Source organism: Carcharhinus amblyrhynchos, chromosome 11, assembly GCF_965287045.1.
Source record: "Carcharhinus amblyrhynchos chromosome 11, sCarAmb.v2.hapA, whole genome shotgun sequence".
Classification (NCBI taxonomy): Eukaryota; Metazoa; Chordata; class Chondrichthyes; order Carcharhiniformes; family Carcharhinidae; genus Carcharhinus; species Carcharhinus amblyrhynchos.
In genome coordinates this window covers 67672499-67694905 of record NC_137334.1, presented here as the reverse complement: position 1 = coordinate 67694905, position 22407 = coordinate 67672499, and the positions used below count along the sequence as shown (strand labels likewise).

The window sequence follows — 22407 nt, the reverse complement described above, 5'->3', positions numbered from 1 at the left end:
TAATCCAAAGTCTCTATAATGTATCATTTGATTTAGCATGAGGCAGCTTTATGAAGGCCATCTTATCTAGGATTCTGTAATTTTGACAAGTAAAAGATTTTATACACATATGAACGGATGTTACTTTACAGTTTTATGTCTTTCTTTCCTTAAAAGGGACCAAGATTGAGGCTACAACTTTAAGACAGAAACAATAAAAATCAGCAACTTTGTGCAGCATGGATGCTGCACAGTGGCAATCAATCCTTTTGATCTTGGACATGTGGCAAGGTCATCCATCATTCACCAGTTCATCCAGGTGGGTGAAAAGCCCTTCCTTCTGCTGTCTGACATGTGGATAGGGCTTCAACCAGTTTAGAAACATGCATGAGCCTCAGTATGTCCAAACTGGCTTTCATATTGTGGAACAAATTCAGGCTTGTAGAGTTATTAGAACAAAGTGGTCTCTCACAACCAGCTGAAGTTACTTTATATTGCCTTTCCCCACCTCCCCCAAGTTTCTGAACCCTCCACCCTAGCTGGGTTCCAAAGTTTCTCCTACCCTGCTCCCACCCCGATGCCTCAAAACACCATATAAAGCACCCCTCCCCCTCAACCCAGCTGTTTTTTTCTCCCATAAACTCTCTCCAATTCCCCTCCCCAATTTCAGATTTGAAAAAGAGAAATCCTTCCTGTGGAAATTAATTCTTAAATATTTTGGTTTATTAGATTCAATTTTTGGAATTTCAATAGAAGTATTTACGGTTCTGTTTTTCAAAGCTAAGAAACTATCTTGGTGGTGATATTAAGGAATCATATTGTAGCATCTGGAGAACGATGGAAAATATTTATATGCTGAAATGTCTTGCTTTGTGTTCCAAGATTTAAAATCTTTGAGATTTGTCAACTGCAAGTTTACCAAAATGTGATTTCCTTGATGCAACTTGTATATCAGCATAAAAATGTGATTTAAAAAATATTTTGTTAAACGTGTGAATTAGGAGCAGTAGGAGGACATTTGGCCCATTGAGCCTGCTCCACCATTCAATACAATCAGGATTGATGTAACTGTAGTCTCAGCTCCCATTCTACCTGTCTCTGATAATCAGTCAAGAATCTACCTACCTCAGCCTTAAAAATATTCAATGACCCTTCCTGAATTTCTCTCTGGGGAAGAGTTCCAAAGATAAAAGCTGGTACAAATTAAAGATCTATTTTGCTTATAGAAAATTAACAGCAAAGCTGGGGTCACCTTTAGCACGTTCATAGCGTTACTAGTCAGATGGGGGACACGCAGCCTTCTATCTGCAACTTACTAGGCATATTCCCAAAGACACCAACCACCCTGGGGCTTATGTATAGTTGCTAGTTTATCAATGTTATACCAAGTACACAGGTGTTGATGGTTTGAGCCCTGCCTTCACTCCAAGGCAACAATTTCCAAAAAGCGTCTTCAAACTTTACCCTTTGTAAAGATAAGGGAGGGAAACACACGGATGCAAGATTTGTGTGTTATTTTCTTGAGAGGTACAGCAGGAAATGCTCTACTTAATTTTTTGCACAGCATTGACTTATTTTTTAAAAAGTGCTTTGAAGTAACAGTTTGAGTAAGAGGATTTTTGCACAGCATTGCAAAATAGGAAACATTTATAAACATTAAATAAACATTAAAGTGTTTATAAACATTAAATAGAAACTCATTAAGAAAAAACACAAGATGGCTCAGAGAGAAACTGGTAGTTTTCGATCCACATTAGTGAGCATTATCCTGTTTGCGGTGCTTTTGGTTACATTTTAAGTGGTTGCAATTCTCTTGGCCTTTGGGATTCACCTCTAACTTTCTAATTTGAGGTCTGTGCAAAATTTTCATTATAAATTCCTTCGACTCAATGGGACAATATCAAGCAACAACTTTAAATAAAACAAAGTCTTGCTAAATCAAACAGATTTTACTTCTGCTGAAATCAATTCTTGTTTTAATATTAAAAACCCAGTCTATGGACATCATGCAACACATTAAGTTAGAGAAGACTACTTTTTTTTTAAAATAGCTCATGTAATGAGACATAAAAAGTAGCTTCAAAGATGAAGTCTGAAGCTTTTAATTATTTAGAATAATATGCAAACTTACCTGAAACAATGAAATAAGTAAATGCAGCTAAAAGCAGCAGTTTAGTTTTCTTGTCCAAAAACAAAACCTTCCAGATTAAGAATTTGTTTTCTTTCCAACTTTGGGATCAAACCAGCACTGTGTATATTTCACAGAGCAGTGTTCACAAATTATGAAATGTCATCATGCAGAATATAAAAAATAATAAATTAATAAACTTGCTGGTAATAAATCTGAATGAAACCAATTTTGATCATCTTTGGAGGTGGCTCAGAAATTTTCAATTTAATTTTTAAAAAATCTCAAAATGATCTTTGATCTTATTGTTCACCTCTCCAAGGAAATGATGTGACTAAGGGCAAGGAGGTTAGGTTTTGTGACTGTATGGGACAGGCTTGATGGGCAAGATGGATCGTTGCCCAATCTGGGAATTAAAATGTAGATTGGCTTTCCCCAGCTATGTTTTATTACCTTTGTATCAGCCAAAGACAAATATTCTTCCCAAATTTCAGAACATTATGGGATACTTTTACTAATTTGGGCCATTATAGATAGCCTTCTAGCAGAAATATTAAAGGGTCTGAAATTACAACCTTTATTCAGTCACATGCATTCTGCTAAATAAACTTAGAGTGCGGCTTAACAAGTGTTCATGCGTTTGGCCAGTGGAAAAACTGGTGCAGTGCACTTGGAGAGATGAGTTTATTTAATTATTATGACAAAAAGAACACAATTCTACATTCCACAGACTATACTGTTTTATAGGTCGATAGATTATTCTTGTAAATAATAGAGTCCTATGTCACTGAATCCATAAGATTACGGAAAACAAAAATCAAATTTGCAATGACTATTTAAAGTGAGTGAAATGTCATTGATCGCTTAAAAGGAGGAACTTAAATGGAAGCTAAACAAATGATTATTAGGATGACAATCTGTAATCTTGGGATGGGCAAATCTCAGGGACGAACTACTCCTCTTACACTACCTAAAATCAAGGAAAATAAAAATCGGAAAATTGTGGCCTCCCCTATTGACTGCAGCACGAGTCATTTGTGCTAACTTAACCAGAACTCTGATACTTTGCCTCTGATTCTGGGACTTACACACCTCCAAGTACTCTCGTCATTTTCTTTCTCTCTTTTCATAGCAAAGCATTTGGATTTTGTTTGAAAAAAAAAACACATTTGGCTCAGAAAGACCATAAAGTGTTCTAAAATATTGTAATGCTGCTTTCTTTAAAAGCACAATTTAGTTATATGACAATTAGGGGACAAATGCATTATATACTGATATAAGGGCACTGTATGGTGATATAAAGCAATTGTCATGAAAGCACCAGCTTGATTTTTGGTCAGTGCTCATCTCTGAAATAAAAGCAAAAATACCGAGGACGCTGGAGGTCCAAAATAAAAACAAACCCAGAGAGAGAGAGAGAGAGAGACAGAGAGACACACACACAAACTTAATGTTTTGAGTTCAATATGACTCTTCAGTTCCAAAGTAGTAATATTGAAATCAGAATATCAACTCTGCTTCTCTTTCTGCAGATGCTACCAGAACTGCTGAGTTTTTCCAGTACTTTATCTCCAACCTCTGCGATACTCAGACACTGTTCAGGTAAAAAGGGGAGGTGAGCGAACTAAGTTTTCTATAGAAAGAAGCACTAGATAAGTTGGACAGCTTTGCTCCTCAGCATATTTTTATAACTGAGCAGCAGTTTTGGCAATTGCCTTCAGTATTCTTGGACAAGGGAGGACAATAAGATGGAGCCTGCTATGATACTGTCTATGGTTGAATACTTTGCTGACACACAGGACTGAGACTTGAACATAATGAATGATCACTTTCACAAGGTACTGGAAAGCTGCCAGCATCTAAGTACTGGAACAATGCTTGGATAAGATATTTTTACATATATGCAAGATGTTAACTTATTTTTGGTTTGAGACTGACTTAATCTTAAGAGTTAAGGTTCCACCAATGAATAAATTGGTCACAATTACACATAATTAAATTTATTCCTTGAGATTGCTGATGGAATATGGGAGGCACAACTTCATTTATGATGCATTGCAGCAGATCCTTACAAAATATAGACCAATTAGCTTGACATCTGTGATAGGAGACATAGTGGATTCTTCACTCAAAAAATGTAATCATAAAATATGTAGGAAACGAAAATAGAGTATTCACTATTGATTCCAAATGGGGAAGTTCTGCTTTGAAGAACAAAGGGTAGATAACACTAACATAGGAGATGCTACATACTTGAATTTTCAAGTGGCTTTCAATGAAGTACGACATAGTTGACTCATAACTAAAGATTGAGTCAGAGGACAGGAATTAGAAGAGATACCAAGCTGACTATAAAGAAAAAGAAAAAGGCAGGACGAGGTGTTCCACAAGGACTGCTGCTAGGAAGGGTATAGTTCAGCAGTTACATAAATGATTTGGACTTGGGAATTGGAAGTACAGTTTTAAAATTTATGGATGACAACAAATTAGAGGCTGTAGTTAATATAGTATTATTAACACATAGGGAAACATTTAATAAAATTGCAGAATGAGCATCTTATTGACAAATAAAATTCAATATAGTTGAGTTTGAGGTGATACATTTTGAAAGGATGAAAAAATAAGGCCCTAAAAATCCATGGAAATAAAGATCCAAATAGGGAACAGGATTAGAGAGATTGCTAAAGTAGTGACACAAGTCAATAACACCATAAGCAAAGCTAAGCACCAGTCTTCATTTCTAAAAGGATAGAATTGAAAAGGAGAGAAGTAATGAGAACTTGTATAGAACCCAGGTTAGTCCACACTGTGAACAGTTCTGGCCTCCATAATCATAAAAAAGGAGACTGAAGCACAGGAGAAGGCACAAAAAGATATAACAAAATGGTACAAGAATTGTGAGGTTACACCGATCAGGAAAGACTGATCAGGCTGGGGTTCTTTTCCTCAGAAAAAACGCTTAAGGGTTGACCTGAAAGAGGTTAATAAGGTAAATGAGAATGTCCTACTTGCAGTGAAGACTGGAATATGAGGCCATAAACATAAAATAGCCATTAATAAAACCAGAAATGTAGGAGAAAAGTCACCACCATGCACGTGGTTAGCACATGGAACTTTCTAATAAAAGTAGTAGTTGAGGCAGCTAGCATATATGCACTGACAGGGAAGATAGATAAGAAATTACAAAAAAAGGACATAAGGATATGTTGATGGGGTTAGATGGGAGGGAGGAGACTCATGTGAAGCATGAATTTGTTGGATCAAATGACCTGTTTCTGTGCTGTAAATACTATTCAACACTATGCAAAATGATTGTGCAGTAAAGCACATATTGTCTCAATGTATACAGAGTTTGCATTTATTTACGTACCAGGTTCCCCTGCACCAAGGTCTGTTGATGCTGCTTTCCTTGTCTGTTTCTTTCCTCTTCCTCCATGCCTATTTAAATTCTGACCCTAAAATTTCAACACAAGCATTGAGCCAAAAATATTTAAAATAGTTCCTTCAAAACAAAGTGCAATTTAATAGTGCATTTTCAAGAATATGCGCTGAATCAGACAAATACCAAAATAACGGGATAACAAAATGTCATAGAATAAGTTATACACAGTAAAAAAAAATTAAATACAGCTTCTGGTAGATTTGCCCAAAATCAGCCAAACAAGCACAAAAGATAGAGAAAAGATATTTCAAGTGCAATTAAGTCTGTATAAAATTGACTTTCTGCAATCTTAAGTACTAGCTTAATAAAAATCACACTGGAAAGTGGCCCTGCCCACAAACTACTCGTTCTAAAACTGAATTAAACATCGTGGTGAGTTTCCACCAATTATGCCTGTTAGAGGGCCTCCAATACAGCTTTTTACATTCAAGCTTTCAACTTAGGGGCAAGGACCCTAATAGTTTCTAAAAAGCTGGATTACTAAAAAACTTTTATTGTAAAAGATGGAGCTAGTAAATGGGGTTTCCCATCCTTTTAAAAATCATTTTTAGAATTTGTTTGAAGCCAATTTTAATTATTTAAAATCAGATCAGAGTGAGACACTGATCAAACATGCTTTTCTGTGATACTATTTTGTTAATAGCTGAAAATAGGTGTAACAGGTTATTGCTCTTCAATGTGTCAAGAAATATTCAAAATTTACATTTTAAAATGATGCCCGATTGTTTATCAGAGATTTTATGCAAGTGATCTGCAAATATTACAGAGACGTGGCCATTACAGAGACGTGGCTGCAAGGTGACAGGGACTGGGAGCTGAATGTCCAGGGATATCAAGTGTTTAGGAAGGATAGGCAGGAGGGAAAAGGGGGGGGGGGGGGGGAGGAGGAGGAGGAGGAGGAGGAGGAGGAGGAGGAGGAGGAGGAGGAGGAGGAGATGTAGCTCTGCTGATTAAGGATAGCATCAGGGTGGTAGCAAGGGATGATATTGGAGCCAAGGAGCAGAAAGCGGAATCGTTGTGGGTAGAGATTAGGAACAGCAAAGGGAGGAATACGCTGGTGGGTGTCGTCTATAGACCCCCAAATAATGATCTGGAGGTGGGGCGGGCTGTTAACACGCAAATAAGTGCAGCATGCAGGAATGGGACAGCCGTAGTTATGGGGGATTTCAATCTACATATAGATTGGTCGACCCATGTTGGACGCGGTGGGCTCGAGGAGGAGTTCTTGGAATGCTGCCGGGATAGTTTCCTCGAACAGTGTGTGTTGGAGCCGATGAGGGAGCGAGCTATCTTGGATCTGGTGCTATGTAATGAGGCGGGTAGAATTAGGGACCTTGCGGTGAAGGATCCTCTTGGGGAGAGTGATCATTGTATGGTGGAGTTTCTGGTGCAGATGGAGGAGGAGAAAGTGGGTTCCCGGACGCGCATCCTTTGTTTGAACAGAGGGGAGTACGGTAGGATGAGAGAAGAATTGGCGAATGTGGACTGGGGGAGCGCGTTGGAAGGTAGGTCTGCTGAGGAGCAGTGGAGGATCTTTAAGGAGATCTTTCTTGGTGCTCAGCAGAAATTTATTCTGATGGTCAAAAAGGACCGTAGGAGGAGAGGTAATAAGCCGTAGATAACGAAGGAGGTGAAGGAAAGTGTTAAATTAAAAGCGGAGGCGTTTAGAGTAGCAAAGAGTAGTGGGCGAGAAGAGGATTGGGGGAGGTTTAAACGTCAACAAAGATTGACAAAGAAGATGATAAAGAAGGGTAGGAAAAACTATGAAGCTGGGCTTGCGCTTAATATAAAAAAGGATAGCAAGAGTTTTTATAAATATATAAAAAGGAAGAGGCTGGCTAGGGTGAACGTTGGTCCCTTAGAGGATGAGAAGGGGGACTTAGTGGTAGGGGATGGGGATATGGCTGAGGTCCTGAATAACTTTTTTGTTTCTGTCTTCACGGAGGAGGACGTGAATAATTTGCCAGGTGTTAGAGATGGAAAGGTGGTAGGACTGGAGGGTCTTAATGACATTACTGTTACTAGAGAAGAGGTGCTCGACAGACTGGAGGGACTGATGGTGGATAAGTCGCCAGGACCGGATGGAATGCATCCGAGGGTTCTGAAAGAAATGGCGGAGGTGATAGTGGATGCCTTGGTGGTTATTTTCCAGACGTTGCTGGATTCCGGGGAAGTGCCGGAAGATTGGAAAGCGGCTAATGTTACGCCGTTGTTTAAGAAGGGTGGCAGGCAAAAGGCAGGGAATTATAGGCTGGTTAGTTTAACGTCTGTTGCAGGTAAAATGTTAGAATCCGTCATCAAGGAGGAAATAGCGAGGCACCTTGAGAGGAATTGCTTGATAGAGCAGACGCAGCATAGTTTCGTTAAAGGGAAGTCGTGTCTGACAAATTTACTGGAGTTCTATGAGGATGTGTCTAGGGCGGTGGATAGAGGAGAGCCGGTGGATGTGGTCTTTCTTGATTTTCAGAAGGCGTTTGACAAGGTACCTCACCAGGAGGTTATTGCAGAAGGTCAGGGGACAGGGAGTTGGGGGTAGGGTGTTAGCGTGGATAGAGGATTGGTTGTCAAATAGGAGGCAGAGAGTGGGGGTCAATGGGTGCTATTCGGATTGGCGGATGGTGACTAGTGGAGTGCCTCAGGGGTCGGTGCTGGGGCCTCAGCTATTTACCATTTGTATAGATGATCTGGAGGAGGGAACCGAGTGTAGGGTGTCGAAATTTGCTGATAACACCAAGATTGGAGGAAAGGCAAATTGTGCGGAGGGTGTGGAGAGTCTACAGCAGGATCTAGATAGGCTGGGCGAATGGGCCAGGAAATGGCAAATGGAATTTAATGTTGGCAAGTGCGAGGTGGTCCACTTTGGTAGGAATAATGGTAGGAAGGACTATCACTTGCGTGGCGAAAAACTGCAGCAGGCGACGGTGCAGAGGGACCTCGGGGTCCTTGTGCATGAGTCGCAAAAACCCAGCTTGCAGGTGCAGCAGGTGATCAGGAAGGCGAATGGGATGCTGGCCTTCATAGCGAGGGGGATTGAATATAAAAGTAGGGAGGTCTTGCTGCGGCTGTATAGGGCATTGGTGAGGCCGCAGCTGGAGTACTGTGTGCAGTTTTGGGTGCCGTACTTACGCAAGGATATTTTGGCCTTGGAGGGAGTGCAGAGGAGGTTTACTAGGCTGATGCCGGAGTTGAGGGGGTTGAGCTATGAGGAGAGGCTGAATAAACTAGGCTTGTACTCGTTAGAGTTTAGAAGAATGAGAGGAGATCTCATTGAGACGTATAAGATGATGAATGGGATGGATAGGATAGAGGTGGAGAGACTCTTCCCGCTCAGAAAGGATAATAGGACTAGGGGGCACAGCCTCAAGATAAAGAGGGGGGCGGTTTAGAACGGAGTTGAGGAGGAACTTCTTCACTCAAAGGGTGGTGAATCTCTGGAATTCTCTGCCCGTTGAAGTGGTGGAGGCTACCTCGCTAAATATTTTTAAGACGCGGGTTGATGGGTTTTTGATAAGAGAGGGGATTAAGGGTTATGGGGAGAGGGCGGGAATGTGGAACTGAGCCACGACAGATCAGCCATGATCTTATTGAATGGCGGGGCAGGCTCGAAGGGCTAGATGGCCTACTCCTGCTCCTATTTCTTATGTTCTTATATTTTTGGGCGGAAACTTGATTAAAAAACTCAACTCCGAAAAAGTAGCAAAAATACAAGGAGAGATTGAATCTGGTTTGCCCATTTCACACAAATGATTTTAGAATATGACTTTCCCCAAAAATGCAAACAGAAAAGACCCAATAACTTTTGAGAAGCATTTTGGTTCAGGACATTATTACTTTGGCAAAACTCAAACCAACCTGTTGTGTTGAGACTATATGTGGCCCATGTAGAAGAGGACGAATTGGAGCGTTGTATTGCAAAGGTGGGCCAAGCAAAGGGTAGCGTCCATCTCCTTTAGAAGAAAATAATTTGTAAAATACTTAAATACAGTATAAAAAAAATCAATTTACAATCTACATAAATTGGTGCTATACTCATGCATATTTGAAGAAAAAACTCAAGGCATCTATGGCAGAATTCCAAGTAAAATCAATGAAGCTGAAGTTCGAGTTAGTTATTGGAGGTGCTTCCAAGTGTTAATAACAACTACTTTTAAAGCAATTAGGCCAATCACTAATAATGAATAGAACGCTGACTGTTTTCACCATATACCAGAGAATAAATAATTGGCGTGAGCAGGAGACAGGTTGGATAAGAGACACTACAGGTCAAGTGATGTGAGAGAGGTTCTTCTTTCTAAAATTTTCCCCAATGTCATGGCATGACCAAATGGGTAGCAAAAATTAATATACTTCTTCAAATAAAAAACTTACAGCTAGTTGTGCATCAATTAACCCTATGATAAATTTGGGGTAGTTTATATCATACGTCACTGCATCCTGTAGTCCAAGTCACATTGCCATGCTTGACATCTTTAAATGTAAAAGAGCAACATAGTTTTAGGAGAGTAATACGATCTGGTTCTGCAATGATCAGAGTGTAAGATAAGCCCATTGCACCATTCCCTCCCAAACAAAGGATGCCATTTTGGGGATGTGCTTACAGATTTAAAAATTTAATTATCCTTGCATTTTACAATCACCGTTAAATTTGTAAAACAAAAGTAACTAGCATCTCGGCACAAGCCAGGAGCTGCAGAGGTGGTGAAGGAAACCTTTTAAAAAAAAGCACAAAAGTAATCATTTGTTGCAATATATTGTTCTAAGCTCCATATACAAATCGTGCACTGAAGTAATGCAGACTACTGTTGGTTTGTAGGACCCTAATATCCTCAAATCAACTTGCAGAGTACTGTGGTAGTGAAATGCTTGCCACTGGAAGCAGTCAAAATGACATAAGAAAGAACATTCCATAAAAAAGACATGCATAAAAAGACTGCGATCAAAGAGGGAAAGAAAGGGATAGCACCATGTGGAAGGGATGAGGGAAGAAAGGAGTGAAGCAATTGAAAGAGCAAAACACAGAGGCAAGGAAAGAGACCAACATAGCTATAATACATTATATAGAAATAATGATGTCCCTGGCAGTTTATAGCCACTGAGCATTTTTGAAGTAATAAAGACAATATAAGATGGGAGGGGTGGAGTGGAAGATAAAGCATCCAAGAGGCAGTTATAAATTGATATATGAATATAAAATCTTCTATCCTTAACATTTTTTTCAGAACTGCAAGTCTGTTTTTCTGGGCTATCCATTTGATTCAGACTTCTCATACTGGGGATCAACTTCATCTTTTTTCTTTGCACCGCTTCTGGGATTTGGATATTGATGCCTTGTTCACCAATAGCAAACACAGTACTCAAGATGTGATCTGATCCAAGGGGCAAACAACCATAGAGATTGCTACAAGAGACTGATGTGAAAATTGCAAAATAATGCACGTTTCTTTCTGGGTCCCTAATGTTCCCAGATTTCCAGACTTGTATGTGGAAGTAGGGGAGAAAAACACTACAAAAAGCTCTTGCAAATGTGTGTGCATCATAAGTAGAGATTTCTGTGGAAAACTTCTGGGTAACGATTCCATGGAGTTTGGTGCCCATTAAAATGTATATTAGAAAGAAAAATAGCCTGCATCTTGGTGGTGAGGTGAAGCCACTCCAGTCATACCCGTAGCCACTTCCCTGCTCAAAGGTATCTAGGATGATGCTTGTGGAAGTCCTGGAACTAGGATGGTGATGGGCAGTTTCTGGAAAAGGTACAGAAGATGGGATAATGTTTGTTTTTAAACAGGGATTACTCTTCCTGGTGGTGAGGTGGGCTACAATAGGGCAACTTTTCAATGAAAAAATTAAAAAGCCTTAAAATAGATTTGGGTGATGACTCCTCAGTTGACACTTCGTTGTTCAGTGCAAGAATGCTTGTTCAAGGGTTAATCAGTTTATTCCTGGTCAGATAATTATATAGCTACTGATGTCTCTTCATAATGTAGTAATAGTAAATTTCAACGTTTGCCTATTAAACAGTGAATTTTAAGTCAATTTACAGTATCACTCAGCTACTCAGTGCTGGTCTTCAAACTGGTCAATAGAAACCTCAATGAACCTAATTAAAATGCATGCTGATTCACATTTCAGAAAACTTTAATAAGTAGGACAGAAACATTTGTTCTGCAATGGAATGAAAACATTGGGCATGCTATTTCTTATAAAATTGGAATTTGTGGAAGCAGGAGATTGATTGAAAGGGAATCAAATGAAATAGAATTAAAATCTTCACATGGTGGAATAGCAACCTAAACTGCAGCAACTTGCCAAACCTCCTCCAACCACAACAGCCAAATCTGCAGTCTCTACCACCTAGAAGGACAAGGGCAGCAAACATATGGGGACACCATCACTTGCAAGCTCCCATCAAAGCCACACACCATTCTAACATGGTGCATTATTGTTGTACCCTCACCATTGCTGGGTCAATAGTCTGGAACATACTTCCTCACAGCACTGTGGGTGTACCAACACCTTATGGGCTGCACGGCTTCAAGGTGGTGGCTCTCCAACACTTTGTCAAAGGCAATTGGGGATGGGCAACAAATGCTGGCCTTGCCAGCAGCAAGTGATTGAACAAAATAAGTTACAAGAACAAAACTATGATTATTCTCTACTTCATCACAGGAGTAGGACTCATCTAAAAGACTCTCGCCAAAACTGATAAAAGACATGTCATTTAGCTTTCTAAATGCTAAATGACATTATCTGGAGCTTCATTTTAACTTGGGCATAATAATGCAATGCAAAGCAAAATAATGTGGATTATCACGTTCAGGAAGAGCGGATAAAACTGAAGGTGTTTGCAATTACTCTTTGGATTTGTATAAGTAAAATATTGAGCTCTGAATTGAGACACATCTGATTCCCAACCAGCCATCATTTGGCTTGTTCATAAATCATACTTGTAAATGCAAAAAGGATTATTACATTTGATCTGTACTGAACAAGAATCTATTTTAGCAGATATTCAATGTGCAATACCATATCGATACAGCAGTAAATTATAAATAAGAGCTAGCTGGTTCAATAGTTGTACTATATGCTCTTGTTTTATCTTCAACAACAGCAATTCTGATGTGACTGTTTGTGGATGTTGCAGGGAGGCTAAACAGATAGGGGCAGCCAAATTGCTGGAGTTCCAGCAAACAAGTTGGCTCTTTGATTCAACAAGGATTGATGCTGGAATAAGAGGTTGAATCAATAGGCCTAATGCATCACCCACATGAAATCCTGAAGTTGAAGTTTTCTTCCTTTCATATACATACATCTGTAAAGTTTTTCAGTCAAAATAACTTGCCTGAAATTGTTGCACCAAAGCTATATCATAAAAATAAGTTTTCTTGAATCAACGAGCTTATGTCAGTATTCGATTCACACAAGCCTGCTCATCTTCATCAGTATAACCATCTATTCCTTTTCCCTTGTTTGCTTTTCTAGCTTTCGTTAATTGCACTTACTATTTGCCTCAACGATTCCTTTGGCTAATGTATTTGACATTTTTTCCATTCCTCAGATGGATAAGTTTCTCCGGAATTCCTACTGGATGTATTAGTGACTATATTATATTTATAGTTACGAGTTTTGGTTCCCTCACAAGTGGGAACATCTTCACCATCTTCACCCTCACAAACTCTTTCAATCTTAAGAACCTCCAACAGGCCATCTCAGAATTTAACCTTCTGGAGAAAGGAGCCCCACCACCCTTTTCAGTTTTTCCTGATAGTTCATAACTTTGGAGATCTGGGGTCAAAAAAAAATTTTTTGCATCTTCTCCAATGCCTTTATATCCTTTTTATAATATGGAGACCAAAAGCATACACAGTACTTTATACATGGTCTAACGTACTGCACAATTTTAACATGCCTCGCCTGCTTTTCAATATCTTCTCGAAATGAACCCTTGCCCTTGGTTTGTTTTTTTAAAAACAGCCTTAATAACCAACATGCTAATTTCCACAATTTCTGGATCTGTACCCCGAGTTCAATTTTCTCCTCCATCCCATTCACTTTTATTATCCAAGCAGAATGTGTTCACATTTTATGAAAATGCATCATTTCACTGCTATATATTGAAATTAATTTGTCAATTAAACATTGATTCTGCAAGTTTATTTAATATTTCTTTGTATTTTGTTGCACTTTTCTTATGTCTTAACTACATTACCCAATTTGGCGTTGCCAGCAAATTTAGAAACTGTATTACTGAATTTTGGCTAAATTATTGATGTGAATTGTGAATGACAGTGTTATCTGAATGGCTACACTTAATGCTTATTCTCTTTTGTGTAGCTAGCTTGCTATTTGTTCTGCTACTACTACAAGGTCTGACCTTAAAAGAGAGTCCAAAAAGGTGACAACTTAACATATTTGGATTCTTCAAAGACTTTTAAATCTACTCCACTACCATTGTCTGTTCTGTTAGTTCTTCAGGGAATTCAATAATGTTGGGAAAGCAAAATCTCTCCTTTTGAAATTCATGTTGACTGCGTTTTTAGGTTTTTGGTTTCTAGATGTAATCCTTTCTACTACCGATGTTAAACTAACTGGTCTATAGTTCTATGAACCTGTCTCCCTTTTTAAATGCAGACATAACCATTAGTTGCCGACTAATCCTCTGTCACTATTTGTTTTGCTAATAAATGGCTTACACATAATATTGCTGGACAAAGAGACCATTCTTGAAGCTTTTCATCTTGCACTGTTCAGGACAATGCAGAATACCAAATCTCAAAGGGAACAGCAATTTGTATTTTACGAAAAGTGTGCGCGGAGTGGTTGGCAAATGGACTCTGATGGATGGAGGCATTGTTTTTGAGAATGCACCAAGGACACAATTTTGTTCAAATTCAAACCAGGCAAGTCGACTCTGATTTTTTATTTTCTTTATTCTTTTATGGTATGTGGCATCACTGGCAAGACCAACATTTGTTACCCATCCTTAAACGCCCTTGAACAGAGTGACTTGCTGGGCCATTTCAGAGGGCAGTTAAGAGTCAATCTGTGGGTCCAGAGCCACATGTAGACCAGATCAGTTAAGGATGGCAGATTTCCTTCCCCAACGGGTACTGTTCACAACTGATTATAAATAGAGCTCAATCATTTGCTCATGGTGCAAGCTTGATGTTGAAATACGGTGCCAAGTTATCCTGTGGAATAGTGTCTACCCCAATTACATTATTGTTTGGTGTACGTCACACAAGCTCACGAATGGATACAAGGTCACCACTTTCGATCCTGAAAAATGCCCAGTCTGCTGCAGATTACTCGAGAATGGGAGGTTGTCTCAAAAACTTAAGCAAAAGGTGAAGTTGGCTGTTTTCTCCTGCTACTATGCAGCAGCAACACACATGGTACCCTCCACACATATAATGCCGTCAGAAACCAAAAGGATGTTCTGCCTACCACACAAATGAGTAATATGATACATGAATCTTAATACTGACGTAAAAAATGACTGATGGATCGTTTCAAATAACACCCCCTTTTGGCTGTTCACAACAGGCAAAGGACTGACTACTCAAGGAGACTAGGCTTGCAAAACTCAAAACACAGTATCCAACTTTAGATGTGATTCTGTGATTGGACAATACTTACTAAACAAGCTGAAGTGTGCTAAGAATTATTCTGACAACCAATTTAAGGCTATCAGTCAGGCTTGCAGTGTGGCCTATTTAAGTGCGTTGAAAGCTACATATATTCAAACACAGGGCTGTTCTTTGCAAACAAAAATAACATGCTCATGTATTGTGTCTTTAACGACTAGACAAAAGCTGGGGGAGCCATTCTCTGGTTCATTCTTCATAACAATACTTTAACCAATCTGAGTCAAACTGCCTGGTTTGAATTTAAACAGAAGCGTGGCAGTTAATTGTCCCTTAGTGAATTCGCCATGGCAATACTTCTACCAATCACAGTCCACTTGTCAACCAAATCAGCAAATAAATTCCCTTTGAGCTTTGTTATTTTTGTGTCTGACCTGATGAGTGCAAGATGTGAGATTATTTTAAGAAGCTTGCATCGTGTTGTTATTTCCCTGGACCTGTCAGTTCTTTCTCTGCAGCAATCTCTTAATGATCTCTAAACTAGGAGAAGTAGCTATGGTAGTATCTTCATGTAAAAAGCTTTTGGCTCAATAATATAAATCTCTCTTTGCAGATGTCTCAGATGGGTTTGTCTTTACAAGTAATTAAGTTGTTTCCTCCCCCATTGACAAGATTGCACACATTAACATTTCAAAGAAACAATGTCAGCCATCAAATACAATATGACCCAATTAGTTTTGACTATAGTGCATCATGATAAGGAAGCTGGTTAACTCACACTGGAACTATGAACGAATGAAGATGTTTGTATTTTTACAACCCTACCTAAAGTCAATTTTAAACTCACCGACTGTCTAATTGAAGACATTAAAAGAAAAGAGACACACGACCAAACATAGGAGCAGGAGTAGACCCTTCAGCTCCTTGAGCCTCTTCTGCCATAATTAGATCATGGATGAGCTCTGCATCAACTCCATTTACCCACCTTTGATCCTTACCTAACGGAAATGTTGATATTATTAGTCTTTAAAATCTCAAGTGATCCAGCTTCCAGAGTCATTTGGGGACCATTGTTCAGATTTCCACGATCCTTAATGGCAAAAAGTGCTTCCTGATTTCACTAGTAATTGCCCAAGCTCTAATTTTAAGATTGTGCTGCCTTATTGTGATTCCCTACCAGAAGAAAGTTTCTCCCTGTGTAACTGATCAAGTATGTGTAGCATATGGATCACCTCTTAACATTTGAAACTCAAGGGAACAGAAACAATATTTATACAACCTGCTCTCATAATTTAAATCTTTAAGCACCAGATGTTCGTTATACAAAGCTGAATGCAATGTGCCACCTGAAGCATAACTTTCTCTTCTTTGTATCCCAGCCCCTTTAAAATAAAGCCGAGCATTCCATTCAGCTTTTTGATTCTTTTTTCACCTGTGCACTAACTTACAGTTATTTGTTTACTTGGATGCCAAAATCCATTTAATTCTTAGACAGTCCATAGTTTATCATCATTATGGAAGTGTTTTTTAAACTCTCTTTCTTGGATCCAAAGTGGATGTCCCCAAAATACAATGCAACCATCTGCCATAGTCAATCTGTCCCTGGCCCTTTGTTATCTCCTGCTCCTATCTATGTAGCTTTAGAATATCTCCCTCATCTGAAATTCAAATAATTTCTTTGGCTGACACAGAATAAAGACCATGAGGACGATTCTCCAGCTAAAGTGTCAAATTCACAATAAAACTAGAGTAAATCCCTCTGTTTTTTTCAGGCGGGATTTTCAAATTGAATCTCCTACATGCTGCACTGCAGCATGAATCACTCTGAAAATCAGTGAATAGAGCGTATTCCTACTGGAGAGGACGGGAGCATAGCGCTGAGTGGGCCACTCCACATGTGCCGATCTGTCAGCACCAAGATTGGTTCACGCGCAGTAGCCCCGGACTGCCTTATCAACCCTCTCCATGGCCTAATTGCTGGACTCCTGGACACCTCTGGGCCAGCCTCACCCCCCACACAAAGTACCCATTCTCCCGATGGCCAGCCCGATCACTGTCCACTGCACTGCATCGCCCCCTATATTGTTATCACAACGGCTAAGGAACATTATGCATCATAATAAAATCAAAGTTGGTCAACCACATGGTGATCTTTATCTTAAACAAGTACCTTGTCCAGGAACCATAGGTCGAGGAAACTGTGCCATTAATGGAAGGGGTCCTAATCCAGTGCGGACGTTTTTTATAGCTGTCATTGGTTGCGGTGCCGGAGATTGGGCTGGAGATACAGCAGGACTACCTATCTGTGGACTGCTCTGTTTTGAAGAAAAAGAGTCAATATCAAATTCAATCAAAGAAACTCAAAAGTAAATTTAACTCTTTTATTTCATGAACTCAATCATAATTTACAATAAAGTGATTTTAAAGTCTCATGTGCTGGAAAACATTTAAACTTGGCTAAATTAATGGACATAAATTCAAAAACCAAAATTAATTAATTACCAGGGCACGCATTCAGCCTCTAATGACAATATATTGAATGATGAGATCATGTTCTACGCATTTTGTCAGGACGACTATTGGAGTGTATTTTCCCTACTCCTTCCTCATTTCTTACTCCCTCAAGGAGGCTCAGTTTGTCATCTTGCGCTCAGACTCAAGATTGATCATGGTCAGTACAGAATCCCTCCTTGGCCTCATCTGTTGCCTTGAGGGTGGAGTGTATTTGCTGGTGTTGGTGGCAAGCTAGATTCCTCACTATGACCTGGGCAGGCATGAAGGCTTTTGCTAATCCCACAGGGACTGGCCCAAGGTTCATTTTTGATGGTGGTAAACCCCATGGAGGCATCATCACCCTTCCAGAAAAAGCTTTATCTATTGCCTTATTTCTTTAGTTGCCTTCTCATGACTTACATGTCAATGTCAAAGCACTCAAGTTCCCTAGTTACAATGACGATGCAATGCTCAGGTCCATCACTTTCAGGTTTGCCCAGGAGAGTGCTGATGTTCCAGATTCCAACCTTCATTTTGACAAGTGAAAGATCCTGTGTGTAATTACTCAGAACAAGCTCCAATAGAAAGGACACGTCACTCATATGCCTGACATCAGATCCCTGAAGCAACTGTTTTACTCTGAACTCCATTGCAACACAAGGCTTGCAGGGGAGTGGAAACGTTTGAGGCATGTTCTCAAAGCATTCCTGTATAGATCAAACATCCCCACCGGCTCATGGGAGTCCTGAATTATGACCGACCAAAATGGAGGAGGTTTATTTGGGAAGACAAATACATTCATGCAGGGGTGAAGTTGAGCACAGAAAGAGTACACAAGCCTCCAAATAACTCATCTGCCTGACCCTTCAAGCACCACTTTCCCATGTGCTTGAATCTGTGATTACTCCATCTCAAAGCCCATGAAACTGGAGTGGAAGCAAGTTATCCTTGGTCCCAAGAAACTATCCAAGGAGGAGATAACAAATGACAGTGTTCTGTCTTATTTGAATAAATTGTTAGGTGGTTTGCATCATTTGAACTGTGTTTAAAAGCTACCCAATTAAAATCAGTGCTGCTCCTGCTCCTATTTCTTATGTTCTTATGTTCATGATTCCGCATTGACTAATCACATTGTAAGTATCTTAATCATCACCAATAGCTTATCTACAGTGCCCACACAATCACCTCTGGGATAATTCAATGTTACATCCTTGATTAATTCCTCTTTCATTTGTTACCCACTAGTGACAATATCCAATTACAGGGTCAGCTATCATTGGTATACAATAATACACGACTCTATATCTCCACAGATCACAAATTGTTACAACATTCTAAAACTGCATGTAGAAGGGTGCAGATCTGCAAGAATTTCCTCCAGCTAAATGTTCATGAAAACAAAACCACTCTTCTTTGGATCACACAAACATTACTCATCTTCAGACTCAACTTCAAACTTCCTTCTTTTAAGCTCAGAAGAAGCCCATGAGTTGTGGAACAATGGCTTGCCACTCAATCCCAAATTCAGCTGCTTCTTCCACATCTGAACTAGTTATAAATGTTTCATTTGAATGATTCTTCATATCATCAGTCCTTTGCAGTTAACTCTCCTCACTAATGCCAGAATATTGTTCATGCCTGGAATCTAACAGATTGATCTTTCCAAAGATCTCCTTTCTGCCTCATGAATTCTTTCCTGAGCATATCATGGTTTGTGTCCTCACCAGATTTACTTTCTTGACACACCATTAGCTCTGCATCCCTTAGAGAGTTAATATTTTTGCAGGGATCCTTGTGGCAATTTAGTATTTTAATGGAGGGGTTGGGAGGAGCACTCCGCTCGTCTTCACTTTCAGGCAGGTGACAATGTAACTTCTTGGTTGACTGGTATTTAACAGGGCTGATTTTCCACAGTGTGTAGCCCATGATAGTGTTGGATTTCTTCAGCAAATCAATGTTAGAGCAGAGACTTCCAGCAGACATTAAACTATTTATTTGCATAAACAAAGAAGCTAATAGCTGCTTCAAGCTCGAGTAAAGAACACTTCACTTATCCTTAAACAATACGGCTGACGGATACTTCCTATCTATTTTAGGGCTTTAGGCAGCCCAACTTTTTGGCCATAATCTCTAACGTGAGAAATTTATTTCAAGGGTTATCCCAATATCTCAAGATAATTTATCCAATGAGTAAATTATAAAGATCAGGAACTATCAGGTTCAATCAATAATGTGTCCAATATCATTTCATCACCATTGCAGCAGCAATAGTAACAGAATTGTCCCCAGACAATACAGTGAAAAATAAGGCTGTCAAGTGACATTACAGGGAATATTCTACTCTGGATGTCAGAAAGTCTCTCCTTTTAACTCCTTTAACAGTATCAGGATCAAGCTCGTCAAAAAAACTCCAATACTTGCTTTCAGAGCTGAGAAACAGTCACTTTAGTGAGGTTAGGTCATATCATTACCATATAATATCACGACTGATACACCATTATTGCCACTTGATTCCAGACCAGAATTTAATTATCTCACTCATCGTAAATCTATGCAATGTTTTTAATGGGTAATTTCCACCTTTATCATTGGGGTGCAGCTTGTAATAGATCCTACCTAACCAATTTACATTTCCATTGATTTCAATGGACACGAATACAAGTTCAGTTCCATGAAGGGAGTGCAACTGCTTCTCCAGTTTACTATCCCAACCATGAGAATGAATATTATCTTTGTTACTTAAAAATTTTTGAATATAAAAGTAGGGAGGTCTTGCTGCGGCTGTATAGAGCATTGGTGAGGCCACAGCTGGAGTACTGTGTGCAGTTTTGGGCGCCGTACTTACGCAAGGATATTTTGGCCTTGGAGGGAGTGCAGAGGAGGTTTACGAGGCTGATGCCGGAGTTGAGGGGGTTGAGCTATGAGGAGAGGCTGAATAAACTAGGCTTGTACTCATTAGAGTTTAGAAGAATGAGGGGAGATCTCATTGAGACATATAAGATGATGAATGGGATGGATAGGATAGAGGTGGAGAGACTCTTCCCGCTCAGAAAGGATAATAGGACTAGGGGGCACAGCGTCAAGATAAGGGGGGGAGCGGTTTAGAACGGAGATGAGGAGGAACTTCTTCACTCAAAGGGTGGTGAATCTCTGGAATTCTCTGCCCGCTGAAGTGGTGGAGGCTACCTCGCTAAATATTTTTAAGACGCGGGTTGATGGGTTTTTGATAGGCAAGGGGATTAAGGGTTATGGGGAGAGGGCGGGAATGTGGAACTGAGCCACGACAGATCAGCCATGATCTTATTGAATGGCGGGGCAGGCTCGATGGCCTACTCCTGCTCCTATATCTTATGTTCTTATGTTCTTAAAAAATATCCAAAATCTTACTAAGATAATTTCAACTTGGCAAAAGTAGTTCAGTGAGGTCAACTAGTTAAGAGTGTCAAGAGTGGAGTTGGCATGCAAGGAGAAAAAAAAAAGACTAGAATTATAGAAGTTTACAGCATGGAAACAGGTCTTCAACCCAACTTGTCCATGGCACCCAGTTTTTAACCACTGAACTAGTCCCAATTGCCTGCATTTGGCCCATATCACTGTGCCCATCTTAGCCCTGTAACTGTCCAAATGCTTTTTAAAAGACAAAACTGTACCCACCTCTACTGCTAACTAGCTCATTCCAGACACTCACCACCCTTCGTGAAAAAAATTGCTCCTCTGGACCATTTTGTATCTCTTCCCTCTCACCTTAAACCTATGCCCTCTAGCTTTAAACTCCCGTACCTTGGGAAAAGGTGTTTGCTATCTAGTTGATCAATGCCCTTCATTATTTTATAGACCTCTATAAGGTCACCCCTATGTCTCCTACGCTCCCAGGAAAAAAGTCCCAGTCTATGCAGTCTCTCCTTTTAACTCAAACCATCAAGTACTAGTAGCATCCTAGTAAATCTTTTCTGCACTCTTTCTAGTTTAATATCCTCTCTATAATAGGATGAGCAGAACTGTACACAGTGTTCCAAGTGTGGCCATACAGCTTCAACAAGATGTCTCAACTCCTGTATTCAATGTTCTGACCAACGAAACCAAGCATGCCAAATGCCTTCTTCATCACCCTGTCCACCTGTGACTCCACTTTTAATGGAGCTATGAACCTTTACTTCTATATCGCTGTTCTATAACTCTCCCCAATGCCCTACCATTAACTAAGGAGGTCTTGCCCCGATTCGATGTACCAAAATGCATCACCTCACGTTTATCTATATTAAACTCCATCCGCCATTCATCAGTCCACTGGTTCAATTGATCAAGATCCCGTTGAAATCCTAGATAACCTTCTTCACTGTCCACTATGCCACCAATCTTGGTGTCATCTGCAAACTTACCAACCATGCCTCCTAAATTCTCATCCAAATCTTTAATAAGAAATAACAGTGGACAGGACCAGTCAGCCAGAGTGAGATTTCAGCCACAGTGAGGGTATCAGGAATTTGGAGCTGAGTGGGTAACTATTGGTATGTGTTTCTCTTCAAAATTCAGTAGTTTAAAAGGGCTTTAAACAACTGACCCAGTTTGCTAAGTGACAGTTATTTGTCAAATCAATTGAAGCCTGATTAGGCCTCAATAGATGTGAACACTTAGGAATTTTAAACTGGTGCGCGAGTCATCCCAACTCATCTCAGCTATATACAAGGCAGCGGTTTTAGCAAGCACACGAACACTGAGCTTGCGCAGGACAGTCAGCCAGAGTGAGATTTTAGGCAGAGTGGGGCTATAGATTAGGACAA

The 22407-nt window shown here is 39.8% G+C and overlaps 1 protein-coding gene across 11 annotated transcripts in view; it reads right to left on the bottom strand.

Annotated features, from left to right (window-relative positions):
* r3hdm1 (R3H domain containing 1) overlaps positions 1–22407 on the bottom strand; it is a 134424-nt gene that overhangs the window by 5614 nt on the left and 106403 nt on the right. For all 11 annotated transcript variants that reach the window (XM_080199340.1, XM_080199341.1, XM_080199338.1 and 8 more), the window contains 3 exons: positions 17304–17448; positions 9402–9496; positions 5478–5562 (listed from right to left, as the gene is read on the bottom strand). In XM_080199340.1, coding sequence (XP_080055466.1) covers positions 5478–5562; positions 9402–9496; positions 17304–17448 — 325 coding nt within the window. The remainder of the gene's footprint in view (positions 1–5477; positions 5563–9401; positions 9497–17303; positions 17449–22407) is intronic.